A 23918-nucleotide genomic window follows, 5' to 3' on the forward strand; every position below is an offset into this window, starting at 1 on the left:
AAATTAGAAAAATTGAAAAAATGAAGAAATGTGATAAAACGCGTATATTCTTTTAAAAATTAGATAAAGTATCAACATTTTTGTATAAAACAAATCAAATGTCTATACATTTTGTCCAAACACCAACCACAACATCACAACTAATAACAGAACTTAACATAAAACATAATGCAATGTTTCAAAGAAAGCATTTTAAGCACTTGCTTGTTTCACTTTATTGACTAAAACTGAACCAAGAGCACATTATCGTCCTCGTAATCTAAACTCTGCAGTGTTTGACAGACCTCTGATGTATTTAAGACAAATGTTTTCCTCCAGAATCTGTAGGATCGACTTCACACAGCGTCTGTTTTTTTTCAACCATTTTAACAGACACCAGATTCCTGCTCAGGTACAGCATGAAAGGAGGGAAAGAAAAGGGAGAGTGAGGGAGGAGAAATAAGTGGAGGCACATCTCTCTCTCTCTCTCTCTCTCTCTCTCTCTCTCTCTCTCTCTCTCCCCTGCAGCCTTGCCCTCTCTCCTCAGGATCTTGTATCGTGCAATCAGGCCCCGCCGGGGCCCAGACAAGCAGGAACCTTTAGATTGGAAACAGTTGTGAGGTATTAGGAAGGTGTGTGTACCAGGGTTAGGGTCAGGCACACGGGGCCTGTGTGCGTGTGTCTGTGTGTGTGTGTGTGTGTGTGTGTGTGTGTCAGCGCATGTTCATGTGTAATGGTGTGTGTTTGGAGTGAGGTTTAATTACCTTCGTGTGTGTGTGTGTGTGTGTGTGTGTGTGTTTGTGTGTGTGTGTGAACACATCTGCAGATTGGTAAACAGGAATACACTCGCAGATGTTGTTTCGGGGATTTTATCTCTCCACATCTCCTGGTTTTAGTTTTGTAAGAATTTCATTTTCTGGAGAAAAAAGGCAGCCAGGAAGTCCTTCAAAATAAAATGACAGCATTGAAGATAAGCACTTAAATGGAAAAAGAGCAAGAAGCAGAGACCATGATGACATCAGCTGGATGACAGGTCAAAGTAAACACTTTTCAAACGGATCTTTGAACAGACATATAAATGAATACATACACGTAGATCCAAGGTGCAAAATTAACTTTTTTTCCACCGACCAAATAGTGAGTGAATCCTCAATAGATTTCCATCTATAGATTTTGGGCAGGTGAATAAAGCAAACCTTCCAGCCACTTGCATATTTTATGTGTATTTATATTGTGGATGGTGGTCATTTTGTATCCTGCTTACAGCATTTGCACAGTTACACCTTGCAAACCTTCCCTGTGCAAAATTCACAAATACTACAAGCTGTACTGCACAGGCTGCATTTATACAGTACATTATACTATCCAGACACACACATGAAGGCGCCAGCCATGTGCACGCTGCAGGTGTTCCTCTCCGCGTTATTATTAAACCTCCAGTGGCCTCAGCAGCAGACGTCAAGGGCTCCACTCAGCGCTGCGGATGGAATGCCAAGGCCCCTGCACGTGTTAGCGGAGCGTCCTTGAACGCAACGCGGTAGTTATTACCTACCACTTTGCTTGCTCTGCCTGTTATCATCAGCTCTGCAGGGGCCCGCCACAGAAAGGGCAAAAAAATTCTAGGCCCTGAAACTCTGACCTGAACATCTAAGTTTAGGGAAGATGATGAGGATAGAAAGAGTGCGAGGAGCATCAAAGACAAGAGTGTGCATGCATACGTGTGTGTGTGGGGGGTGAAATTTAAAACAGTGTGCATACATGCATTAAATATCAGTGTAACACTCCTAAAGATAAATACCCACAGCACATCCAAAGTATCAAAGAAGTCATCCAAATATTGAAGTTGCAGCCTTTTTAAAAAATTATTATTTAAGTTTTCTGAAAGATTAAAAATCCTGCTTTTCTTAATCCACATCTCCTCTATGGTAGGTGAAATATAGGGGGTGGACAAAATAATTGGAACACTTGACAATATATCAAAGTATATAATGTTCCATGTGAAGTGATTTAAGGTTGCTGTTCATCTGGTTGTTCATTCATGAAGGTGTTTCTGTAATTTTGTCCACCTAACAGTTTTAATTTAAAGGAAAAATAGATAATTGGTTTGATTTGCATCTGTACTTTTCAAGAAAAGTGCAAGTACCCCTGTTATTTGTGTTGGAGAAACTTTAATATTTTCCTTGAGAGTCTATGTCGTGCACACGCACACACGAATATGAACACACAGCGGACAGATTTGTACATTTTGATGAGGGTGTCTGGCTCAGGACGAGACTTTCAGAATGAGAGGATTGTTCTGTTTGAGTTGGAAAAAACAATACTCTCTCCTTTTGTTTATACTATAATCAAATTGCCTGTCACTGCTCTTTCCTCTGCCGGAACCCCTGGCTCTGCTGCGTCCGTGTGTGAGTGTGTGTGTTTTACAGTTTGGACTGACCAGCTGTTGGATGCTCTGCTGTGCATATTAAATCACTGACTTTCACTGATCTGGGACCAGATGTAAGGTCCTGCGTTTCAAAAAATCTCATCCAGAAGTTGTGGCTTCTGATAGTCATCTTTATTTTTAGAGAGTTGAACTGTGAGCCGAGCGCAGGTGGGAGGGTTGTGTGTGTGTGTGTGTGTGTGTGTGTGTGTGTGTGTGTGTGTGTGTGTGTGTGTGCATTTAACTGCTGCATGCATATGTGCTTGTGCAGTTGCATGTGTGTTGGACTTGCTCAGACAGCTGCAGGACTAGAGAGCCTTGGAGAAATGACTTCTGGTTTGACACGTGGACAGGCAACAAAACGCCACATAAGTCGCGTTCAAAATACATCAGATCTGTAAAGAAATTCACTGTAACAGAAAGAGTTATGCGTAATTTGAAATAAGAGCTTTAATAGCGTAAAAAAAGTGCAAAATTAAAAATAAAAAAAGTTAAAAAGCACCATAAAATCTTCAACAATTGTTTCATGTGAATCTATTGTGTAATCTAAATCTGGTGGAAGAGTGGCGGACTCACCACCAATAAAAACTACAACATAGAAAGGTAATTACTGCATGTAAATTAAGTGAAAAAAAAACAACTTACAATGACCACTAAAATCTCAAGAATTGTAACTTTAAATATTGTATAAAAAGACAGCTAAATGTGAGTTTTAAAAATAAACTTTAGAGAAAATAATAAAAAAGCAAATGTGAACAGCCAGACAGAGGTTTCCCCACACTTTGTTTCATTACATGACAGAGAAAAGCCTTTGTCAATTTACACATTCACACTTTTATGGCAGAATTAAAGTCATGTGATGGGCTGATACCCACAAACATTCGTCAAACTCTGTCTCACTGACTTCTTCTTCTTCTCTCTGTGTGTCTTTCTTGAAGCATGGAAAGGCACACTGTAATTAGGGTGAACTGAGATCGCTCCAGATGAAATGTTTGCTTGTTAAAACAAGAGAGGAGAAATTAAAGGAGCTGTAGGGATTTTTCCACTTTCCACTAAACAGAAGTGTTTGTTTGTTTGGACACATTTTATAACCTCAACGTTAAGTTCTCTTTTGCACGACTTTGTTTCAGAAATGTCTTCTTATCTTCAAAGTGTTACAGTGCTAACTCATCTCTGTGTTTCTCATCTCTGCAGAAAACCGACAAATGGAAAATTTTCTACACTCAAAGCAGAAATGTGCTCCAGCCTCGCAGAACAACCCCCCGTTTTTTAATCTTAAAAAAAAAACACTTTTTCTTTTTCTCTGGACACGTGCTTGACTCATGACACTGAGATGTATTCCTGCAGCTTGACTCTAACAGTTCTGTGTTTCTGAAACACCGGTGAGGAGACGCGACAGTCAAGCGCTGAACATTTTGAATGATGAAAACAAAAACAAACAAACAAACAAACAAACAGCTGGCCTGCGTTGACAATGAAACAAAATGGCTGCTGGTTCGAGTGCCTTGGGTAACACCGTGATAACCATCATCCACTCTTCGCATCGGATGACTCACTGCCAGACAGACATTAAGATGACTAATGATAATGGCACAGTGATGGTTAGAGGGCGGTCACAGCCAATGAATGTTTACAGCTAAAATGCTAATAAGCTAATCGCTCTGGCTCTCAAAGCCCAGTCTTGTGGGAAAAAGAGGAGCATGAGGAATCTGACGCAGATCTTCTACTCTGTTGTGCTGTAGTAACTGGATTGCTTTCTGTGTATTTTGGAGGTTTTAAAGTATACCTGTTTGTGAATTAGGTGTATGCACACTGTATTACTTAAACTCTGCTCTTGCATTAGCCTTGGCTTTAATAAAAAAAAAATGCCCATGGGAAAATGTCTTAAACCACTGATCACAGTTCAACCACTATTCCACTTGTTTATTTTCAGTTTCATCGGAGGAAGTTGTATTTCAAAATGCAAGACAATCTGATTAAGACTTCTTTTTCCTGCCGCTTTAAGAAATATCTCTGCAAACTCGCTGCTTTTTCACTGAATAATGCAAAAAAAAAAAAGTAGAAAGTTCCTTGTGAAATGCGTCAAAGTGATAAAGTGAGTATTAGAGCTTTCGTTTGAAAACATAAGTAGTCTAATTACTGTTTCATGATGTTTGTTTTGTATTGTTTTGCATTTGCTTTTTATAATCTTTATTGTGTCAGCTCCTGTGGACAATAAAACTTTTGTTAATGTTGTATATGAGTGTAATATTTTGATAATCAAAGAAATAATGCAATGTGCTTGTAGTAACTCAGATGTGAGAGGAAGCTGTGGTGGATTTGATAAAAGAAATGTAACATTAAAGTTAAAATGAGCATGCCGTTAGAAATAAATGAACAATTATTCAAATGTATATAATTTACCTTTATTAAGGATTTTTTTGGGGAAACAAAAATAGTAGAAAAGACAAACACGTCATTATGTACACTGTACAGAAACAGAGTCAGTTCAGAGAGAAAATATTTAAGATCCAGTTTGTTAAGGCTACCTTCACACTGGCTGGTCAGTATGATACTTCAAGGCACACTGGCTGATAATTTGGTCTCTAAGTACGCACTGGGTTCATTTTTGAGATCAAAATACAAAAATAAGTCATTTGTATGAATTAAGACAAAAGATAAGACATTAGATATGTCAAGTCACTGTCATAAATGTTCTCCTAAAACTACGTAAAGCTACACTCGGGCTGTCTTGCATGATATGGAGCTGAAACTCACCGTCTCATTTCTTTTCACATTTTCATCACATAAAAAAAAAAAAAAAGGTTTGACAGGTTTCGAGTTGCAAACGCAACATAAAGAAAGAAAGAAAAGCAAACATACAGCACTTAAAAAAAGGAATAATCCATAGCACCGTCAAAATTGTGTTAGACATGCAAAGAGCACTTCAAAGACACAGAATCTGAATGTATAAATAGGGTTTTTTTTGTTGAAAAAATGAATTTGTTTATATGTCCGTCATGTGCTTTTGGTGCTGTTCAACTGTTTGGATAGAAAAAAGAAACATTCACAAACTCTTCAAAGTCTTTGAAGTTCTTTAAGCCATGCCAGTCCAGGGACGGCACATTGTTCTCATAAACTTTGGTTGCGCTTAACCTGTGTCCAATTGCACTGTGTGGAGATTCAGCTCTGTCAGTATCACTGCTGCGTCCTGATTGCTAAAATGTCGTTTGGTCCTTGCCGCTGACACTAAACACAACACTGCTACGTCAATAATGAACGGAGGACACATCAGTTTGTCCATGTTATGAAAGAAATAAAAGGTTAAAATGAATTTACAGCAGGAATGCTCATCCACAGGTAGAAACGCTGGTCCATTTAAACTTCTCCCATCCTGAGGGAAATGTAAGTGCACTTTAAGGGTGGGATCTTCATTACGTCTTTGGATGGGTCTCATCCAAAATGTGATCTGCTTCGTCACATATACAATCATATCTGAGTGGTCATGGGTAATTTGTGTCTTTGCTGACGTGTAAAGAGTCTCCCCGATATTGAAACTCCACTGACTGAAGGTATTAGCTCTTTAATGTGACTAATGCCACCGGTAAACTACAGTATGTCTACACTTTTAAGATGCATTTCATCAAAGGCCGATGTGTCTTCTTTTATCTGCCGGGGAGCCGCAAAAATAACTGCAGCCATCTATGCTGCATATGCTCGCCCGACAGGCCAAAAAAGAAAAAAAAAGGACTTAAGAAAATATGTGGACATACAAAACAATATGAAACATATGTATCTCAGACTTCACTGTAGCTTCACTCTTACTGGATTCTTAAACAACAACAACAACAAAAAAACCCGCTGACATTCAAAATGTGTGCCACGGGTCAAATGAATGAAACTGAAAACATGAACAAACAAGACGTTTGATTGTCAACATGGCCGCCGTGGCTGCGTCTCCTCTGTCTTGTCACATCACAGAACGGTGCAGTGCAAAAACCGATCAGAAGATCCTGATCTTTTTCCTTCATTGGATGTTTGTCGCATTCAGACAAATGACATCATCATAGTGGGACGCGGAGGAGGATGTGTCTGCTCTCCTTCACCGGCACGTCCTGCGGGGACGACTCCTTCCGCTCTGAGTGAATGGCTCCGGGTGACCCTTGACCCCGCCTTCAAGGTTACAACAGTGCGAGGGTTCTCTCGCAGGTCTTGTGGGAGTCATTTACAAGGTGAATGTTTGAACTCGCAGAGCTGTGCTTTGTCAAGTGTGTATATGTGCTACGTCATGCTCCCAATGCTACTAAAGTGTAAAGATCCTTCATTAACCTGCCTCTGGTTGTCTTTCTGTTAAGCTTTTCCTCATTTCACGGAAAGATGTCTTCTTCAGGAACGGCGTCGTGAGAAAATGAATGTAGTCAGTGTGTGTTTGAGTGGTCAGACTGCAGCCAGTAGTTTTGCAGGTGGAGGAGTTTTTGTGAGGCGATGAGTACAGTGGTCAAACTGAGGAGGACATATGCTTCCAGTGAAAGTCCAAATGCATAGATCTGTGTGTGTGTGTGTGTGTGTGTGTGTGTTTCCATGGTTGAAGGCAGCTGTCAGGAGACTGTTTCCTCAGAGGGAATCACCTTTCTCTGTCAGTTTTTCTGTCTGTTTCCTTAATGAGCAAAAGAAAGAGAAAGATTGTTAGGACACATAAAGTTCAGTAAAGTTGCTAAAGCAGAAGATAATAAACACGACGGCGTCCCTTACTTGTCAGAGGTGACAGCTCCCATCGACAGCGAGGCGATGGCGCTGACGGCCTCGCTGTCCGAGTCTCGTCTCAGCCTCCGTCTCTGCGCCTGCAGGTAGGACAGATCCACTGTGGCAGCCGAATCCTTCACACTCTGCCAGTACTCACCTGCAGGAAACGAGAAGATGAAAAAAGAGAGAGAGGAGGGGAAGAGAGAAAGATTAATGGCCTCAGTCGTCAGTATTCCAGTGTTGTTTTCATTCAGAATGTTTTCCTTGAGGGGAAGCGCCTGCACTACATTATTAAAAAGCAGTACTATGTGTTTGATCCACCAGTTGTAGCTGTTTGATCTGAATATAAGCACTGACTGTCGTATAAACAGCCCCGTGGTCTAAATATCCATGTTGATAATTTCAGAAATGTAAACTCAAATTCAGTGTGTTCTCTCAGGGTCTTTGGGCTTGTGACACACAGTGGAAGTACAATCAATCAGTGTTTGCAAATGTGTTCGTCTGTGAGCGTGTGTGTGTTCTGGCTGTGCATGCAACTTGCATATATTTCACCCCGGGCCTAAATTATGGGCTTAACATTCTTGTGGCTTTGCAAATATTTTTAATTAATCTAATTTGGTTGGGATAACATTTGTGTGCAATCAGGAGGGGATGTTGCGAAGGTCGTGTGCCAGAGAAGTGTTTGAAGATAATTGGAGCCAGGGCGGCTGTGTGTGTGTGTGTGTGTGTCTGTCTGTGTGTGGGACGGCTGGAGGGAAGGATGGGAGACAGGGATGTAGAGGAGGAGAGGTGGCCAGAGAGCAGGAGGAATGAGGAGACAGAAGGAGGAGAGTGTGAAGTGGAGATGTATAAAGACCAAAATGTTTGAGTATCCAAATGCAGAAAAAGATGCTGAAAAGCTCTTAGAAATAGAAACTGGACTATTTTCCTCTAATTTCAGTTGATGGAATCCAAAAACTAAAAAAGTTGATTGTGAATTAAATTGAATTAAATTTTTAAAATAACTTTTTTTTTTTTTTTACCAAGCGAGAAGAGTTAGTTCTGTACTGAAGAGTTCAAAGCTGTATTTATATTGCTGACATCAAAATCTTTTATTTTCCATGTCCATTTATTCTGTTCAAACACAGCATTTCTGCACAGTTGCAGATAAAGATTAACCTACGCTAATTTTATTAGTATTATACGATTGTTTCTGACTCGTGTGATCCCAACATTTCCAATAACTCCAGAACGTTGTAAAGTCCAAAAGTCCAAATTGATTGAAAACAGATAGATGTAATCATTTCCAACATTCACAACATGTTTTTATCAAACAAAATATTCTGCTTCAATCCATATTTGTTGGCTTTTAGCCTTTCAAAAACAAAATTTTTTACTATGGTCCAAAAGCATTTTGCTCTCCTGCTTGCTGGACATAAAAGGAGACATGCACCTGTATTAACGGAGTGGTCGAGCAGCAGCCGAACAAATATATTTATACAACCCAATAAAAAAGACTAACTCATTTTTTTAAAGTTGCAGAAGCAAAGTTGCAGAGCAGAAGTTTTTACGTTTCTTTGGACACCTGCAACAGTAACGGGTGTATTTCTTTGAGCTCATCTTCAACTAAAGCATGTACAGTGCCAACACCATGGGGCAATAGCAGCTTCACTTACAATCAGTTGATAGATATACAAAAAGTGTATGTTGAGTTTGCTTGTCAAGTGAAGCAGCTTATGACTGTCCTTGGAGAGAGCGAAAAAGCCAGATAACGGTGGTGAGAGTGACAGAGAGAAATTGCGCAGGTTAGACAAAAAAGATGGCAATCAGATCCTGTATTTGCCCTCATCCTCCTAGACAGGTATGTCATATGTCCCTTTATTTATGAAATACACTGTGAGATGTGGTTATATATAGATAAATGTACTTGTAAGTATTTGTGGCTAAGACTTTTAAAAGTTTACTTTGTTTCCCCATCATCATATTGCAGTTATTAATCTTATAAAGCCATAAATAGAAATATCGCCTCATCACTATGCATCCTGCAAACAGCTGTTTTAAACTTCTTATTTTTAAAAACTAGTATTAAAAATGAATGCATATTTTTATCATTTGTTTTTCCAAAACAAATACTTGCACTAGGAAACAAGACCACTTTTGTCCACAGGGGCCGCCAAAACACGAAATGAAAAGTTTGCTTCAAACTGTCCTTCTGCCCGCTCAATCTGCACTCTGACAGTTTTTTCCATATACTGCCCAGCAGTCAGCTCAAAGCGTATTTGATTAGCCTGCTGGTCAGGTTGTGAGTCTCATATTAATGTGTCAGACAAGTGTCAAGTGTCAAGTCTGGAATTAATTTAACAACGATTTGCAGGTAGCGGGTTGGTTCCAGGTTTGCAAAACTGCTGGAAACATGCAGGAATCTGACAAATATGTAAAATGTTTTTAATACTATTGTGTTTGTTTTTGCAGAAAACACTGTATATATTTTCAAAGTGCTTTAAACCCTCTGAATGACATGCGGCTGAGGGCCCTGGATGCTACAGGATGTGTCGCGTTGAGTTCTCACCCTGAACCTGGATGACTCTCTGCAGAGAGTGGACAGCATTTTCACAAGGCTTTTGGTCCAACACAGACTGGGACAGAGGCTCCACCTGGGACACAACAGAGTGAGCGGTTAGAGGATAGAACGGACTGTGTATCTGTACAGAAACACATGTACTGCAGGTACACACACATCTCACCTCCATGCCCAGCAGGGCGCTGACGCAGGCTTCAGATGCATCACAGATCGCCTTGAGGTCATGCCCCCCCTCCAGAGCCAGGACCACCCGACCCCCAGCCAGTGACATCAGCTGACGGGTCAGAAAGCCAAAACCTGGTAGAGAACAACACACACACACACACACACACACACACAGAGACACACAGATAATGTCAGATAATGACTGATGGATTTGAAGGATTCCTTCAGTGCCGGTGAAAGTTTGTGCAATTTTTCATCCCAGCTTCAAACTCATAAAGTTGCTGTGAATGTCTACATGCTGGTGTCTCCCATTAGTGCCCCCTGTCTTGTACCATTAACTTCTATGGAGACCAGCACTCCTCAATTAAACATCTACATTTAAGAAATCTACATTTTATGTAAATATAAAGAGTAGTTCTTGAAAATTATTATCAAATCAATGCACTAACAAACTTTAATTTCTTTGGAAGTTTAGGTCTTTTTTTGGTTTGTTTAGATTAAAACTGCATTACACAATGCTTCTCACCTGATGTTAATGTTGACATCAATACTGAAGCCTATTGTCCTGCTTTCATAACAAGGCATAATAATATGCAAACAACATTATACTAACTCTACACAACGTAAAAAATAAAAACAATTATCAATAATTAGTATTTTATTGTTGTTTATTGTACAGAGGCCAATCAGTGATATCACTGGGAATCAGCAATGGAGAACACAGGCTGGGTCAATTTAAGGGGTACCCTATATAAAAAATATTAAAATACAACATTTTTAGAATAGGCAAAAATTACACATTTGTACTGTATGAGAAAAATTGCATGTTTTTGCACAGGAACTGCATAGGATTAACATAAAGTGGGCATGTCTCATTCAGATATTGTAGGTGAGAGGTCAAGGGATCCCTGTGAAAATGGGCCAAGTCAGTTTAGCCCCCTAAACAGCAAGATGACATGATGGTAACAATGGATTCCATATTACTTGTAGTTTTATATGATGCCAGTGTATTCACTGTAGCGTTAAAACTGAGCTTTTCACTACAGTCTCTGAAAGAGGGCCAGAGGGGGTCCAGGCTTAATAATACAGGGGCACTGTCCTTCCTTAGAACCATCACTGTTTCAGACCGCACTCAGTGTGATAGTAACACTGATTCCTTTAAATCAGGACTAAAAACACTATTTTTTACTGCAGCGTACTCTGAACTTTAACACTTATCTGCTCTACTCTACTGCCCTTACTTTTTAACTACACAATGTTTGTCTTGTGCTTTTTATTATTTTATCTCTTTTTTTATCCTGCTGTATCTTATTTTATCCTATTTCTATTTTTATTTCTATTTCCCTATTTTAATTGACTGTTTTTATTGTTTTCAATTGTGTCTTGCTGTTTTTAATGTGTATGTAAAGCACTTTGAATTACCTTGTGTTGAATTGTGCTATACAAATAAACTTGCCTTGCCTTGCCTATGTCCACGTCTGTGTGTAAGAATATGTGAATGTGTGCTGGATGTAAATGAGGGGTTGATTGAGGCTTACACTTGGCTGTGACCTTGTAACCTCCCAGTGATGACACATGTCCTTCGACTGCATCAAAGCCAGAAGACACCAGCACAACATCAGGGGAAAACTCGTGGGCAATGGGCATCACCACGGATCTGAGGAGGAAGAGAAGAAACAACACACTGTGAACAAAATACTGTGTTGTGTGTTACATTTATTCAAGCCCTCTGGCCTTGCTGAAATTACATAGTACATTTAACAAATCCAGTCTTCAACAGGTGTTCATAGTTTGTGAAAAAGGAGAACTTGGAAGAGTGAATACAATGTAATTATGTGAGAGGAAGTAATTGAGGGATCGATTCAACATCAGAATAGACCGAAATAGATGAGTTATTTTAATAAACAGGATTCTAAGTTACTGGTAAAGTAAAAAAACACACCAAACTGTAATCACTGCATAGTTTGGATGATTGATTTGCGACTGGAACACTTGTACGATGAAATACTTTTTTTCTGGATTGTTAACTGCAATCATTTACTTCATTGAAAACTCCATCCATTTAAAAATGGTGAAAGATAAATGATCTAAGGCCATGTTCCAAGTGCTTGATCTCTGTTCTCGATCCACTCCGAGTAAGTGGCCAACACTAGAAGGTGGGGTAGCTCCCAGGTGTGAATGTGTGCAACTGTTTAAATGTGAAGCAGAGCACTGCTGACGAAAAAAAAAGCGTTACGCAAACCTTTCCCAGATATATAAAGATTAAAGTAAAGCAAATTTAGGCATGAGGCAGGGACTGAAAAGTTTCTGTTATTTTGCGAGTGACACAAGCAGATAAAAATGAGACCCTTGACATATCTGGACTGAGACGCCCACATACTGTATGCTCTACTCAGGGGAGACCACTTTCCTCGCCTCTATGCTCTCCTCCTCACTTCCTCTCGTCTCCTGCTGCCAGTTATTTAGCAAAAGCGCACGGCCCATGCCGCGTTTGATTCTCTCTCCCTCACTCTCTCTCTCTCTCCCTCTCTCTCCCTCTCTCTCTCAGCGGCAGTTCAAAGGCGTTTGTGTGCGTCTGGTTCCTATTAGGAGCTCGTCCCTCTTCTCACGTCACTGACAGCCAGCCATCTGGGATCCATTGGGTCTAATTACGCCGCCTTTGGATTCCCTAACAATGCACCCCCCACTTCTTCTCCTCTCTTCTGCTCTCCTCTCTTCCATAGTTTGTCATTTGTCAGTAGCCACCTAGAAATGCACATGAAAATATGTGCATGCATACATACATACAGTACATGCCATGCACAGGCCAGAAGACATACACTCTTCCTTTGAAACTGGACATTACGTGTGTGTGCTGTGCTACCGGTGATTAGACTGACCTTAAATTCTGTCCACCTTAGTAATCCTGCACACGCACACACACACACACACACACACTACGTCATGATACTTAATCTCAACGCAGCTGAGCTTTCTCTTGATTGTACCAGAGTCCCACCGCCACTCTCGACCACAATATTTCCCCTGTCACTAACACACACCCAAAAACAGAAACACACATCATCAACAACCGCTAGTTTTCTGTTCCATCCTGAAGAGAAACACACAGTCTGGAACATCCCGTCATATAAATCATGTATTCAAATTGAATTACAGGACTGGCACCAGACTAGATGCTTAATTGCATAAACATGAATTCATGATGCATAAAATTTTTCTCTATATAGTGTGTTATGAATTTATTTGCACCAGTTAATTCACAGAATGGAGGCAAAACACTAAAGATGTACAAACTCCCTCCTGCTCCTCTTTATGTATCTTGCTTCTTAAAAATCTTGCTTAAGTTTTGCAAATCAAAGTTACATTTTGTACAATTGTTGTGGAATCTTTTGCCGTAATTATATAATTGGCAGTGGCAGTAAATATGGGGTTGCTTTGGCCGGATATGCACCCCGGACATCACAGCTACATGGAATGTGCCTCAAACCACTGGACCACCAGGACACTTTTTCTCCACAGAGCTTTGATACAGGGCAAAGTTTCTGAGGGTAACACACAATACGGTACAGTACTACAGTGTGGTTAACTGAGGAAGTTTTACACATGAAAACACTTGCTATTTCCCAAACTGGATGAAAAATACCAAAACCAGACGCCTGCTCAGGAAAAGACCAGTTGTTTCTTAATTAGCATCCAGAGCTCCAGTAAACAGTGGACTTAGTGTTTCCGAGCTTGCCTATTGGCTCTATGGATTTTTACCAGTATGGGTTAGCTCATTAGCATCTTTCCTTCGACGAGGGGCCCACCCACTGTGTCTGCTGCATACAAAACCATGTAGAGCTCACATAATGTTTAGTCATCTGGTGGCGAGCCAGTGTTGCTGACAGAGTTGTTACAGTGTGAAACAGAACCAAAGTGTATTCATTCAGGAAAATATCTTGAATGAAATGAAAATTGTGGTGAGAGCAAAGGTGAGTTTCACTAGCACATCACTGTACAGATTTAGTTTTGGCTTAACGATCAAATGGAAAGTTGTGGCTTATGTCACTGCAGCCACAGACAAAATAATGGCTTATTGTGTGTCCTTCTGGCACACACAAACTTTTCATTCTCATTGATAAAAAACACTTTACTGCTCCTCATGAAAATAATATGCTTTCTGTCTTTTCTTGATCTGGCTATTTCCTGCCAGTCCGTCACTGACTACGTTTACATGCACACATATATTCCACTATTATTCTAAAAATCACAATATTCTGGATTTGATGCAGGTGTAATATGTAAATGCAGTATGTATACAGCATATTCCATTTGGATATTCTGATTCAAACCTTATTCTGTTTGTGGCATTTTCTGATTAAGACATTTGGAATAAGCTGATATTATTCAAGTTTGAGAGGCACTTATGGTGTCTTAATTGTTTTGTTTTTTTCAACCGCACTTTGCAACACACAGCCTCTTCCCTGGATACAGGCAGTTCTGTGCGTTGCAACGTTGCTATGGTTGTTGTATACAAAGCAACTAGCCAGAAGTTTGCAAGGCTGGACGGAGCTGCATTGTCAAAAGAAAAGCCCTCATTTCTGATCTGAAGGTGAAACACACCTACTTTAAAACATTATGAAAGACCTGGATGTCAACAGGTCTTTTTCAAGGTCCATTTAGGAAGGTGGTTGAAGGAATGAAAGAGAGATACTGTGTTTGCATGGTAGAAAAAGTCTTTGCTCGGCTGCCTGTAAACAGGACAATTTGTTAAATATTCATTTTCATTAGCCATGTAAACAGCTTAGTGAGAATATTTTTTTTATATAAGGGCAAAAATTATTATTTTGTGTAGAAATGTAGTCACTGTGTATCTGGTGCTTAGATAGAGTAGCTTACCAACATCACAGTGCTTCACTGTCAGTATACTAGAGGTGATGTGAATGAGGTCTTTGACAATGATGAAATTCATTTGACTGAAAGCAGTGGCCGAAACTAAAACATATAATAGCCTATAAGGTAGGGAAACATAACTAAAAATATGAAATCTAGGTTTTGTTTTTGTAAATGATTGACAGACAGTGACGTATGCAAGTATTTGTTTCTAATAGAAACAGATGGAGGTCATTTTTACCTGAATGCAGCCAGGTACTCTGCATCCCCCATGGGAGGGTTCAAACCCCCTGTCCATCCTACATTCACATTGAAGCCCTCTCCTGCACCTGCACCAACCTGGATGGAGGGAGAGAGAGAGAGGCAGAGAGAGGAAGAGAAAGAAAGAGAGAGAGACAGAGAGAGAGAGAGAGAGAGAGAGAGAGAGAGAGAGAGAGAGAGAGAGAGAGAGAGAGAGAGAGAGAGAGAGAGAGGCAAAGTTAATGAGTCCCAGTGAAAGTTGAGAAACTGCGTGACGATGACAGATTTGTGTCAAATGTTCACAAAATAAGCACGGCTGTTCCAAAACCTTGCATTGCAGCAATCGAGGACTGAATCTCTTTAAGACAACACCAGGGAGTGATTATGATTCCTAAATGAAAGACGGATGGCCATTAATTCAACACCCCTGTCCCTCCATTTTGATTTTGATACAATTTGTCAAATGGCCTTATAAATCACTCTGAGCCACAACAGAGCTACACCCGTTTATGATTCCCAAGTTTTACGCTATAGCTATAATGGAAAAAAATGTCACATTTGGAAATTGCCGCCTGATCTGGTTGTTCTATTTTTATTTTTTATCTATTTTTTAAAGATTATTTTTTGGGCATTTTTACTGCTTTATTTGATAGAGACAGATAGAAAGGGGGAGACAGAGGGGAAGACATGCAGCAAAGGGACCTCAGGCCGGATTCGAACCCGGATCCGCTGCAGCAAGCACACAGCCATGTGGTAAGCACTCTACCAGTGTGAGCCACCGGGACGCCCCTGTTCTATTTTAAAAAAAATATGATATATATTATTATTTAAAATGTATTATTATTTTATATAATCTGAATGACTGTATATTATATGCTCTGCATTTTGAAATTTAGTAGGTTTGGTATGCATAACATGTCAAATAAGACATATATGGTACTCTACTCTACTCAACTCATTTACATTTTATGACGTACTGTAAATGATTTTTGTGGATTTTATTTGCTGAATTGAGATTGACATGTATTCCCAGAATGCCAGGCAGAGGTTCGATGGAGGTTCTCTCAGTTTGACCTCACATATTTGGGGCAGAAAGTGAACTGAGGCCCGGGTCTTGGAAAGGAGGTTGAAAGATTCCTGCCTTTCTCTTTGTAGTCCTGCTAGCAGCCATTTAGCTGTTCTGAAAGCCCTTCACCATCAGTCAATGTGTCAGTTTGAGGGCAGAATGAAGAGGCTGATTGACATGCTCTTGGCAACAAGGCGTGGTAATTTCCTTTGTGTTTGTGTGTGTGTGTGTGCGTGTATAAATGTGTGTGTATGGGTGTGAGAGGATGTTTGAAAGAATGCTGATGAGCATCGCAGTGCGTCTGTCTCCATTCTTCTCTCAGTGGACGGGATGTTCACAGGGCAAACTAAAAACACATGAGGCCTCCTGTTCTTTGCCAACTGGTAATGTACCCGCATGCACACGCACGTGCACACAGATACACACACATAGCAGCGTGCACACACACACACAAACACACAATTCCTGCTATTGCTCCAAGTCTCTTGCACTCCTCTCTGTCCTCTTTCTCTCTTTCATGTTTCAAGAGTTGCTGGACTGGATTAGGCCGTCGCTGGTTTCTGTGTGGTACTCGGCACTCTCTGTTATGGCTATGACATCACACCCCTACCCCATGGTGTGTTATATACCTACACGGGGGACAGCGAGACTCCAGAGGTTTACCACACAGCTCAACAGAGGTTGAGGGGCCACTTAAGGCAAAGCCACATCCAAGCCGGCAGAGCGTTTTATGTAGCGTCCCTCATCGGGGGATTTTATGGGAAAACATTGACTATTTTATCCTCATTATTGTGGGGGAGGATGGGAGAGTAAGAGGAGGGGCTGTGGGGGGAACGAATGGGTTGCGAATGCCACCGTGGGTTGGGGTCAATTCGTCTGACTGTGGATAGTCATCACACTTGGTTTCTGGTAAGACCGCAGGCAGAATTCATAGGCATCTCAATTTCCTGTATGCAAACATAGGCATGCAATTCGACTGTACACATCCTGTTGTAAAGTTCTTACACCCAAAGCCCTGAAGTTTCTGGAATAAACTGAAACTAAGGAAATAAACCTACAGCAGATACACAAAATCAAAGTTGATGGATTTCATGGCGAGTTCACTGGATAAACACAATTGCAGAATTTGGAAATTTTATGTTGAATTAATCAAAAAGCTGCAAAAATGACATTAGACAGAAGTGAACACGCTAACATAAGTTATTTATGTTACACTGGAAATAACATTGCAGAAATTATAAAAAAATGCCGACAGACATTTTCAGATTACACTCAAAGACGAGGAATTTGCGTTCAGGTTTATATTGTATGCAGCTAAAATTACACTATCACTTTGCTAAGATTCATGTGGAAAAAAATATGTTTGATCTAACCCTGACAGCTCCAACTGACCCGAGGCCCAATCATAGAAAAGATCTTTTAATCCCAAACTCCTGTACACACTGCAAGATAACATATCCATACAAACCAGACCCTGCAGTGCTGACTCTGCAATCCGTCATCACGACCAAATTGAGGTTGTAACTGGAGCTTTAAATCATGTAGATTATTCTGGGATTTATTGTTACAATCATTCTTCTGTTTTGACAAGTATGTGCTAAACACAAGGTCCTTGAGCTCCTTAATGTCCCACTTGAATCACAAAATAACTAAATATTTCTATGCCAACCTTTCTATCGTCACATGGGTGGTATTATTATAAAATCTGTATTGTCAGATCATCTATTCTACAAAGTGCACCTGTGTTGCGGGTGTAAATGTTTCTCATGTGTTGTTCTTTTGTTCTGTTGTCTTCACAAGAATCTAGGTGCATGCAAAGACACAAAAACACACACAAACACCGAGCCATCGCCATGACAACACAAACACAGCAGAAAAACACAACACTGTTGTGAAAGACTACCTACCTCGCTGGGATGTCCACTACCAGGGAAGAAGTTGCCATCATCATAGCGATGTAGAGAGATGTACAGCACATTTGGGTCATTATAGAAGGCTTCCTGGGTGCCATTACCATGATGGACATCCTGGACAATGATTGGATGAGAGTTTAGGAAGCTGCTGAGGGCTGAATCAGGTATTTCACACATAATAAAAACCTTGGTGGATTCACATATTTGTTCAGAACACATCACAGAAGAAAACTTTATTGTCTATTATCTTATTTTGATATATGCCCCAAAATGCAGAGCAGGGTCTGTAAAACCTGCAAGGTTTTTCTCTGCCAATGGCAATGTGTTTCAGTCTTTAAAGTTTTTTGCTAAAGCAGGTAGTAATTAGTGTTTGATGCAGTAATATGTCAGAGAGCACGGTGTGTGTAAAGACATGGTACAGGCTCGTATACACACATATGGTGAACAGAGACGACCACCTGGCTGCGGATCAATATCTACACGTGTGTGTGTGTGGGTGTGTGTTCATATAACTTTATGTGTCTCTGTGTCTGCTCTAAGCAAACGTGACAGTTCAAATCTCACATGGAGACCAGAGATAACGGTGCTCTAATTAAATAAATGATTAATAGGAGTGCTACTGTAGAGGGGCCGCTCTGCTTCTGGGACCTTGTTTGTGTTCACGATATATTTGTGTGCCAGTGCATGTGTGTTTTTTTTCGGCTGTTTATTCCAGTCCATGTGGGGACCAGTGATGCGGTGGGTTCTTACCCAGTCCACGATGAGGATCTTGCTGACGTTGAGTTTGTGCTGGAGCTGTTTGGCAGCAATAGCCACAGAGTTGAAGAAACAGAAGCCCCTGTGGACAAACAGACAGGAAGAAAGCCAGCCACATGTTTAATCTGGACATCTTCAGCAAATTAATATCACTAGTGAAGTGCCCGTTCAAAAACATGCCTGTTCAGAATGGGCCCAATGCTTGGCCTCTGTTATTGCTGCTTGCAGCTTTCTTGAGAAACGTTCATCCAAACAATTTCACATTCAACACTGCGCTTCCTTGGGTCTTGAGCAGGACACCTGCCACGGCATAGTTGTGTCCTGGAGAAAAACTAGGGTGTATGCATCATTTGCTAACAACTAGCTATTTCGGACCAGGCTTTTTCCATGAACAAAAGCATTCATTCCCGAAAGACACATCACTAATGCATGAAATGTTTAAATTTGCTATGATGTTACATCTCCAGTCTCTCTGGTCTCTCTTCATCTGTTTTTGAATGCACTGTAGCGACATGTAACAATTAATAGGGCTCCTGACTCAAAACAGTACACAGTGAATACTTAAGGGACTGCTAAGATCTTATTCAGGCGGCCAGCCCAAATCTCTTTTTTAGCATATCTTGATTGTATCCAGATTGATTGAATGTAGCCAAATTAATTTGTCCAGTATATATCAAGATCACTTGCACTTGACAGTGCACTTCCTTGGGGCTCTGCAATTGTGTGAAGTTTAACTGATGAATGGTTGTTGAGAAAATCGATGGACAGTCAGACAGAGACTGCTTTCCTTTTTGTTCGTTAAAATCACCATAGGGACCTTAGGAACCTCTAGGACATGTCTTCAGTTATCTGCCGTCATGTGGTGGCTATTCAGTCCAGGTTGTGACAATCACTGCATGACTCTAATGTGCAAGTCATAGAGGAAAGCTCCTGCGAGGCAAACAGTTACTGCAAATATTGGAGAAATGGGGATGTTTCATTTCAAGTTGTTTTGTGTTTCATCTTCCATTGCTGACAAACAAAAATGGATTTTTATATTAGAACATTATGCTGAGTCTAAAAACCTTGTACTGCCGAGAAATGCAGAACCCACACATTTTGTGACAAACAGAAAAACAAGCTTATCATGAAATTCACTTCACATTCCAAATGATAATAGTGTGAATTGCTGGCGGTATGTGTGAGATGATTTCAGAGAAATGAACTCACAACTTGGCGCAGCATTTCCCTCAACACTCGCTGTCTACAGTAAAGGTATGCAAAAAAAAGTGTTGATGTATGAAAAACAATGGAGGAATGTTAGAAGTGGCAGTGTCAGCACGGGTCGTAAACTATGAGTGCCTTTGTGTGTGTGTGTGTGTGTGTGTGTGGACGGTATATCATATACGCTGTCCAAATCTGCTCATCAACAAAAGTCATTATCATCCCATAAATAACCAGTGACAAGCACTGCTGAGCGCACACAGTCCCAGCTGAATGTGGTTACTTGGCTAATGCCTCCTATCAAAGACTGAAACAAATCTGTGCACGACACACACACACACACACACACACACACACATGCACGATTTCTTTTGAGGTGCTTTGCTCTGTGTCTTGAAAGTTTAAAAGAAACTGAGCGGAGGAGGTAGACTGCCTCGGGCATCAGTCAGGTAGCACACATCACACAAACTCACACTCACACACATTAAGACAGAGAGACATAGGCTCTCTCTCTCTTTCTCTCTCCCTCTTTCTTGCTCAGAAGTGTAGCTGATCTGTAATAAATCCTTTGAAACACTTTGTAGCGACCTCCTGGCTCCTGGTATGTGTGTGTATTTGTGTGTGTGTGTGTGTGTGTGTGTGTGTGTGTGTGTGCATGCGTGCTGCTGTACTTACAGAGGGGATGAGTGGTTTGCATGGTGTCCAGGAGGCCTCACCACTGCAAAGCCATTCTGTTGGAGGAACACAAATTTTTTTAACACCTTTCTGCTCTCAGGGGTCAACTACAAATCTTTAAGCTTTTACCTTTCTAAAGTGTGAACTGTTCTACTATGTTCATTGCAAACAACAGCTATCTACAGTAGTATGGTTCCTAAAGCTTTACTCTAGTGAATAAAACAGTTGTTTATCCTGCAACCTGTTTCACTGCAGCTCTGAAATACCTAAAAAACACATGGCATGGCATTTGCTAATAAGGTATTTGGTAACAAAGAAACACCTTCAGCTCTCCTTGGGCCACCTTCAGTGCCAGGTCTGTGACACATCCTGCAGCAATGCGGGAAGCTACTGATGTGTGAAGTTCATTCCAGATTGTATCAATGTCAACCTGTCAGTACAAAAGTGATAAGACAAAAGTCAGTTTAAAAGTCAGAAATAGATTGCTAATGCAGAAATAAAACAATATAAAAACTATTGTTTTGTAGCCTCAGTATCTTGGCCACCGCTGTCTTGCTTCTTGGGAGTGTCTTTTAGTACAACCAAACGCTGAACAAGCGACCAAAATCTTTCAGTTAATCAAAACTCTAAGATAAAAACACTGAAAATACCCAAACTGGACACCATGGTAGCGACCTGTCAATCACAAGGGAGCCACGGCCTAGTATACCCTACTTTATCCTCTATTTAACTCTAAATGGGAAAAAAATGTATAAAAAACAACATTGTTGTATTAGAAAATACTTGAAACTTTCAACTGAGACCATAAACTAATGACACAAATGTGAGAAGTAGAGTCATCTTGTCATTGAAAATTGGACTTCTTTTTGCAACCAGTGGAGCTGCCTCCTGCTGGCCATTAGAAAGAATGCAGGTATAAGGCATTGGCATGTTTAGTTGTTACTGATTCAGTACTAAAACAGCATTTATTGAAATTCAGACCAGGTTGCTGAATTTTACAGTCCTAGAAATCATCAGCAGGTTGTATATTAAGAATAATTATTCATGCTACTGCCCTGTGATACTCACATCGACGATAAGCCTTATTGTGATTGTTTTGTTTTGCACCTGTATTATACAGTATCTTGTTGTAGTGTGATTATTCTGAAAATTAATAAACACACTTGTTTAAAAAAAAAAAGAATAATTATTCATATTATGCAGTGAATTATTGTGTATTGAAGAAGAAAGTGTGACGGTTGACCTTTAGCTTCTTTGGTTACTGCTGCAACTGCTGAAATACTTTTTTCACATTTACTTTCTCTTTACTGCATCTATTCTGTCTATAAACCCCATCTTGTGTTTTTCAATGTTAATCCATGCAGTGGAACAATGAAATTAGAGGAATTTCTTTTATCACAGACTTTGCCATCTTGTTCCAATCTTCACCAGAGCAGCCAAGGTCCGGATATCCAGGCAGATCAGTCGTCTTATCAACTAACACCCAGCCCCCTTTCTCTCCTCTCCTCTCCTCTCTTCTCCTCTCCTACTCCCTTATCTTCCCCCTTTATACTCATTGTGTTTCAGAACAGCTTTTCAAGGGCATTTTTATCAGTTTCACCACATGAGAGGAGACAACGTCTTCATTTTATATTCTCTTCAGTCTCCCATACTTTATTGTTAAATGTACCATATTCTGTACCCTTACCTTCAAAATTCATCTTATTTTTCTTCTGCTGTGTTTTTTCCCCCTGTTTTCCCACAACCAATCCCTCTAAATAAAATCCAGTTGCACTGGCACGCACCCTTCTCAAGTCTCTATGTGTTCCCTCTTTCTTTCCTTCTTCCTCTCTCTCTCTCTTCCAAATCTCACCTTTGTACAGCCTTTGGTTTCTGATTGGGTTTCAAAGTTATCTTAGCCAAAAACAATAGCATTAGCAATTTGTAGTATTATTAGTTTAATTGTGTAATGAGGCCTAATCAGCCATGTAATGTTTGCTGTACGCAATTAGATAAGTGGAAAGATTCCCACATGACTTGTGTTTGTAAAGGGGTCTACGATGTGTGTGCGGGTGTGGGCGAGTGTGGCACTCACCCCAACTCCTCCACATGGTAACATCACAAACATCCGTTGAGATAAGATTCCTGCAGAAGATACGTTCTGTCATTTAACTGTTATGAATGTTTATATTATGATGATGATGATGATGATGATGATGATGATTACAGTGTGATTACTTTTCATCATTATTATTAATATTACCAGCCAGCTTGCGGTTGTCCAGCTTGAGGCGGTTGAGCGGGTTGGTGCCGAACAGAAGCACATGTTTCTCTGAATGGACTGATTGCAGCTCTTCTAGAGTCGCCTTCCTACTGCGGATACGCTACATGCACACACACACATATAAATACAACATATAAAACTGCTCCTGGAAGTATAGATCTGCAAGTATGTGTAGTGAGTGTGTACGTCATACCTCACACTGATTCCTGAGACCTCTCTCATGCAGTCTGGACCAGATGCTCTGGACCCTCCCAGCATGCTCAGGGTGCCGGCTGTTGTCCCCACAGGTACACTGGTGCTTCTGCATTTGAGCATCATAAACCAGACCTAGATACAAACAAACACAAACACACATCAAAAACTTTTCCCTTCTTTTATGTCTAATTATACAATTGTACATGAATTGTACAAAACATATGCCACAAGATAATGAGATTTATGGATTCCCTTCACTTTTTCCCGATCAAAAAATGCACCCCTCACCTGTGGTGAAGCGTAGCTTGACGTCTGCAGGAGGGCTGGACAGCGACAGGGAAGGCATGGTTGTAGGTGGATGTGGAGGAGGAGGCAAGGAAGTGGAGGCTGGGGAGGACTGTGTCCGAACCAGAGGCTGATGATGCCAAATTAGGGCAGGCGCACCCGGGGGTTCCAGCTGGAGACCTGATCTAAGGATCACCTGCCTCTGTGGTTCCCAGGGCAGTGGGTGAAGGGGCGAATGGGGAATGAAGGAGCATTTAACAGCAGCAGTGCATGGCAAACACTAACTGGAGAAAACTTCTGCATACTCATGAGTTGAAAGCCTCTCTCCAGTACATTGAAACTACTCATTATTTGGTCAATTTAATATTGCTTGTCTAGAACAAGCAACTGATAAAGAAAATGCAGCACTGCCAAGCATGCTTCTACAATACTGAAACTCCCGCTTTATATATTTATATTCATTTATTATATTTATAAATAAAGCAACAGCGCCCCCTTATGTCAAGAGCATGCAGCAAAAAATGTAATCAATGCACATAAGCCATAGGGATGCAAATTGTGAACAATGTATTTCTTTGTTTGTCATTCATCAAAGGAAAAAG

At 40.5% G+C, this 23918-nt stretch overlaps 1 protein-coding gene across 1 annotated transcript in view; it reads right to left on the bottom strand.

The window, feature by feature from the left end:
- Positions 1-4781: 4781 nt before the first annotated feature.
- LOC131969017 (histone deacetylase 7-like) overlaps positions 4782-23918 on the bottom strand; it is a 51007-nt gene continuing 31870 nt past the window's right edge. The window contains exons 13-26 of the mRNA XM_059330128.1: positions 23320-23518; positions 23030-23163; positions 22816-22936; positions 22648-22697; positions 20896-21003; positions 20574-20629; positions 18690-18777; positions 17934-18053; positions 14962-15059; positions 11387-11505; positions 9847-9980; positions 9672-9756; positions 7133-7280; positions 4782-7037 (exon numbers count right to left, since the gene is read on the bottom strand). Of these exons, the coding sequence (XP_059186111.1) occupies positions 6995-7037; positions 7133-7280; positions 9672-9756; positions 9847-9980; positions 11387-11505; positions 14962-15059; positions 17934-18053; positions 18690-18777; positions 20574-20629; positions 20896-21003; positions 22648-22697; positions 22816-22936; positions 23030-23163; positions 23320-23518 (1503 nt within the window). The 3' untranslated portion in view covers positions 4782-6994. The remainder of the gene's footprint in view (positions 7038-7132; positions 7281-9671; positions 9757-9846; positions 9981-11386; positions 11506-14961; positions 15060-17933; positions 18054-18689; positions 18778-20573; positions 20630-20895; positions 21004-22647; positions 22698-22815; positions 22937-23029; positions 23164-23319; positions 23519-23918) is intronic.

Source organism: Centropristis striata, chromosome 3 (genome assembly GCF_030273125.1).
Source record: "Centropristis striata isolate RG_2023a ecotype Rhode Island chromosome 3, C.striata_1.0, whole genome shotgun sequence".
Taxonomy (NCBI): Eukaryota; Metazoa; Chordata; class Actinopteri; order Perciformes; family Serranidae; genus Centropristis; species Centropristis striata.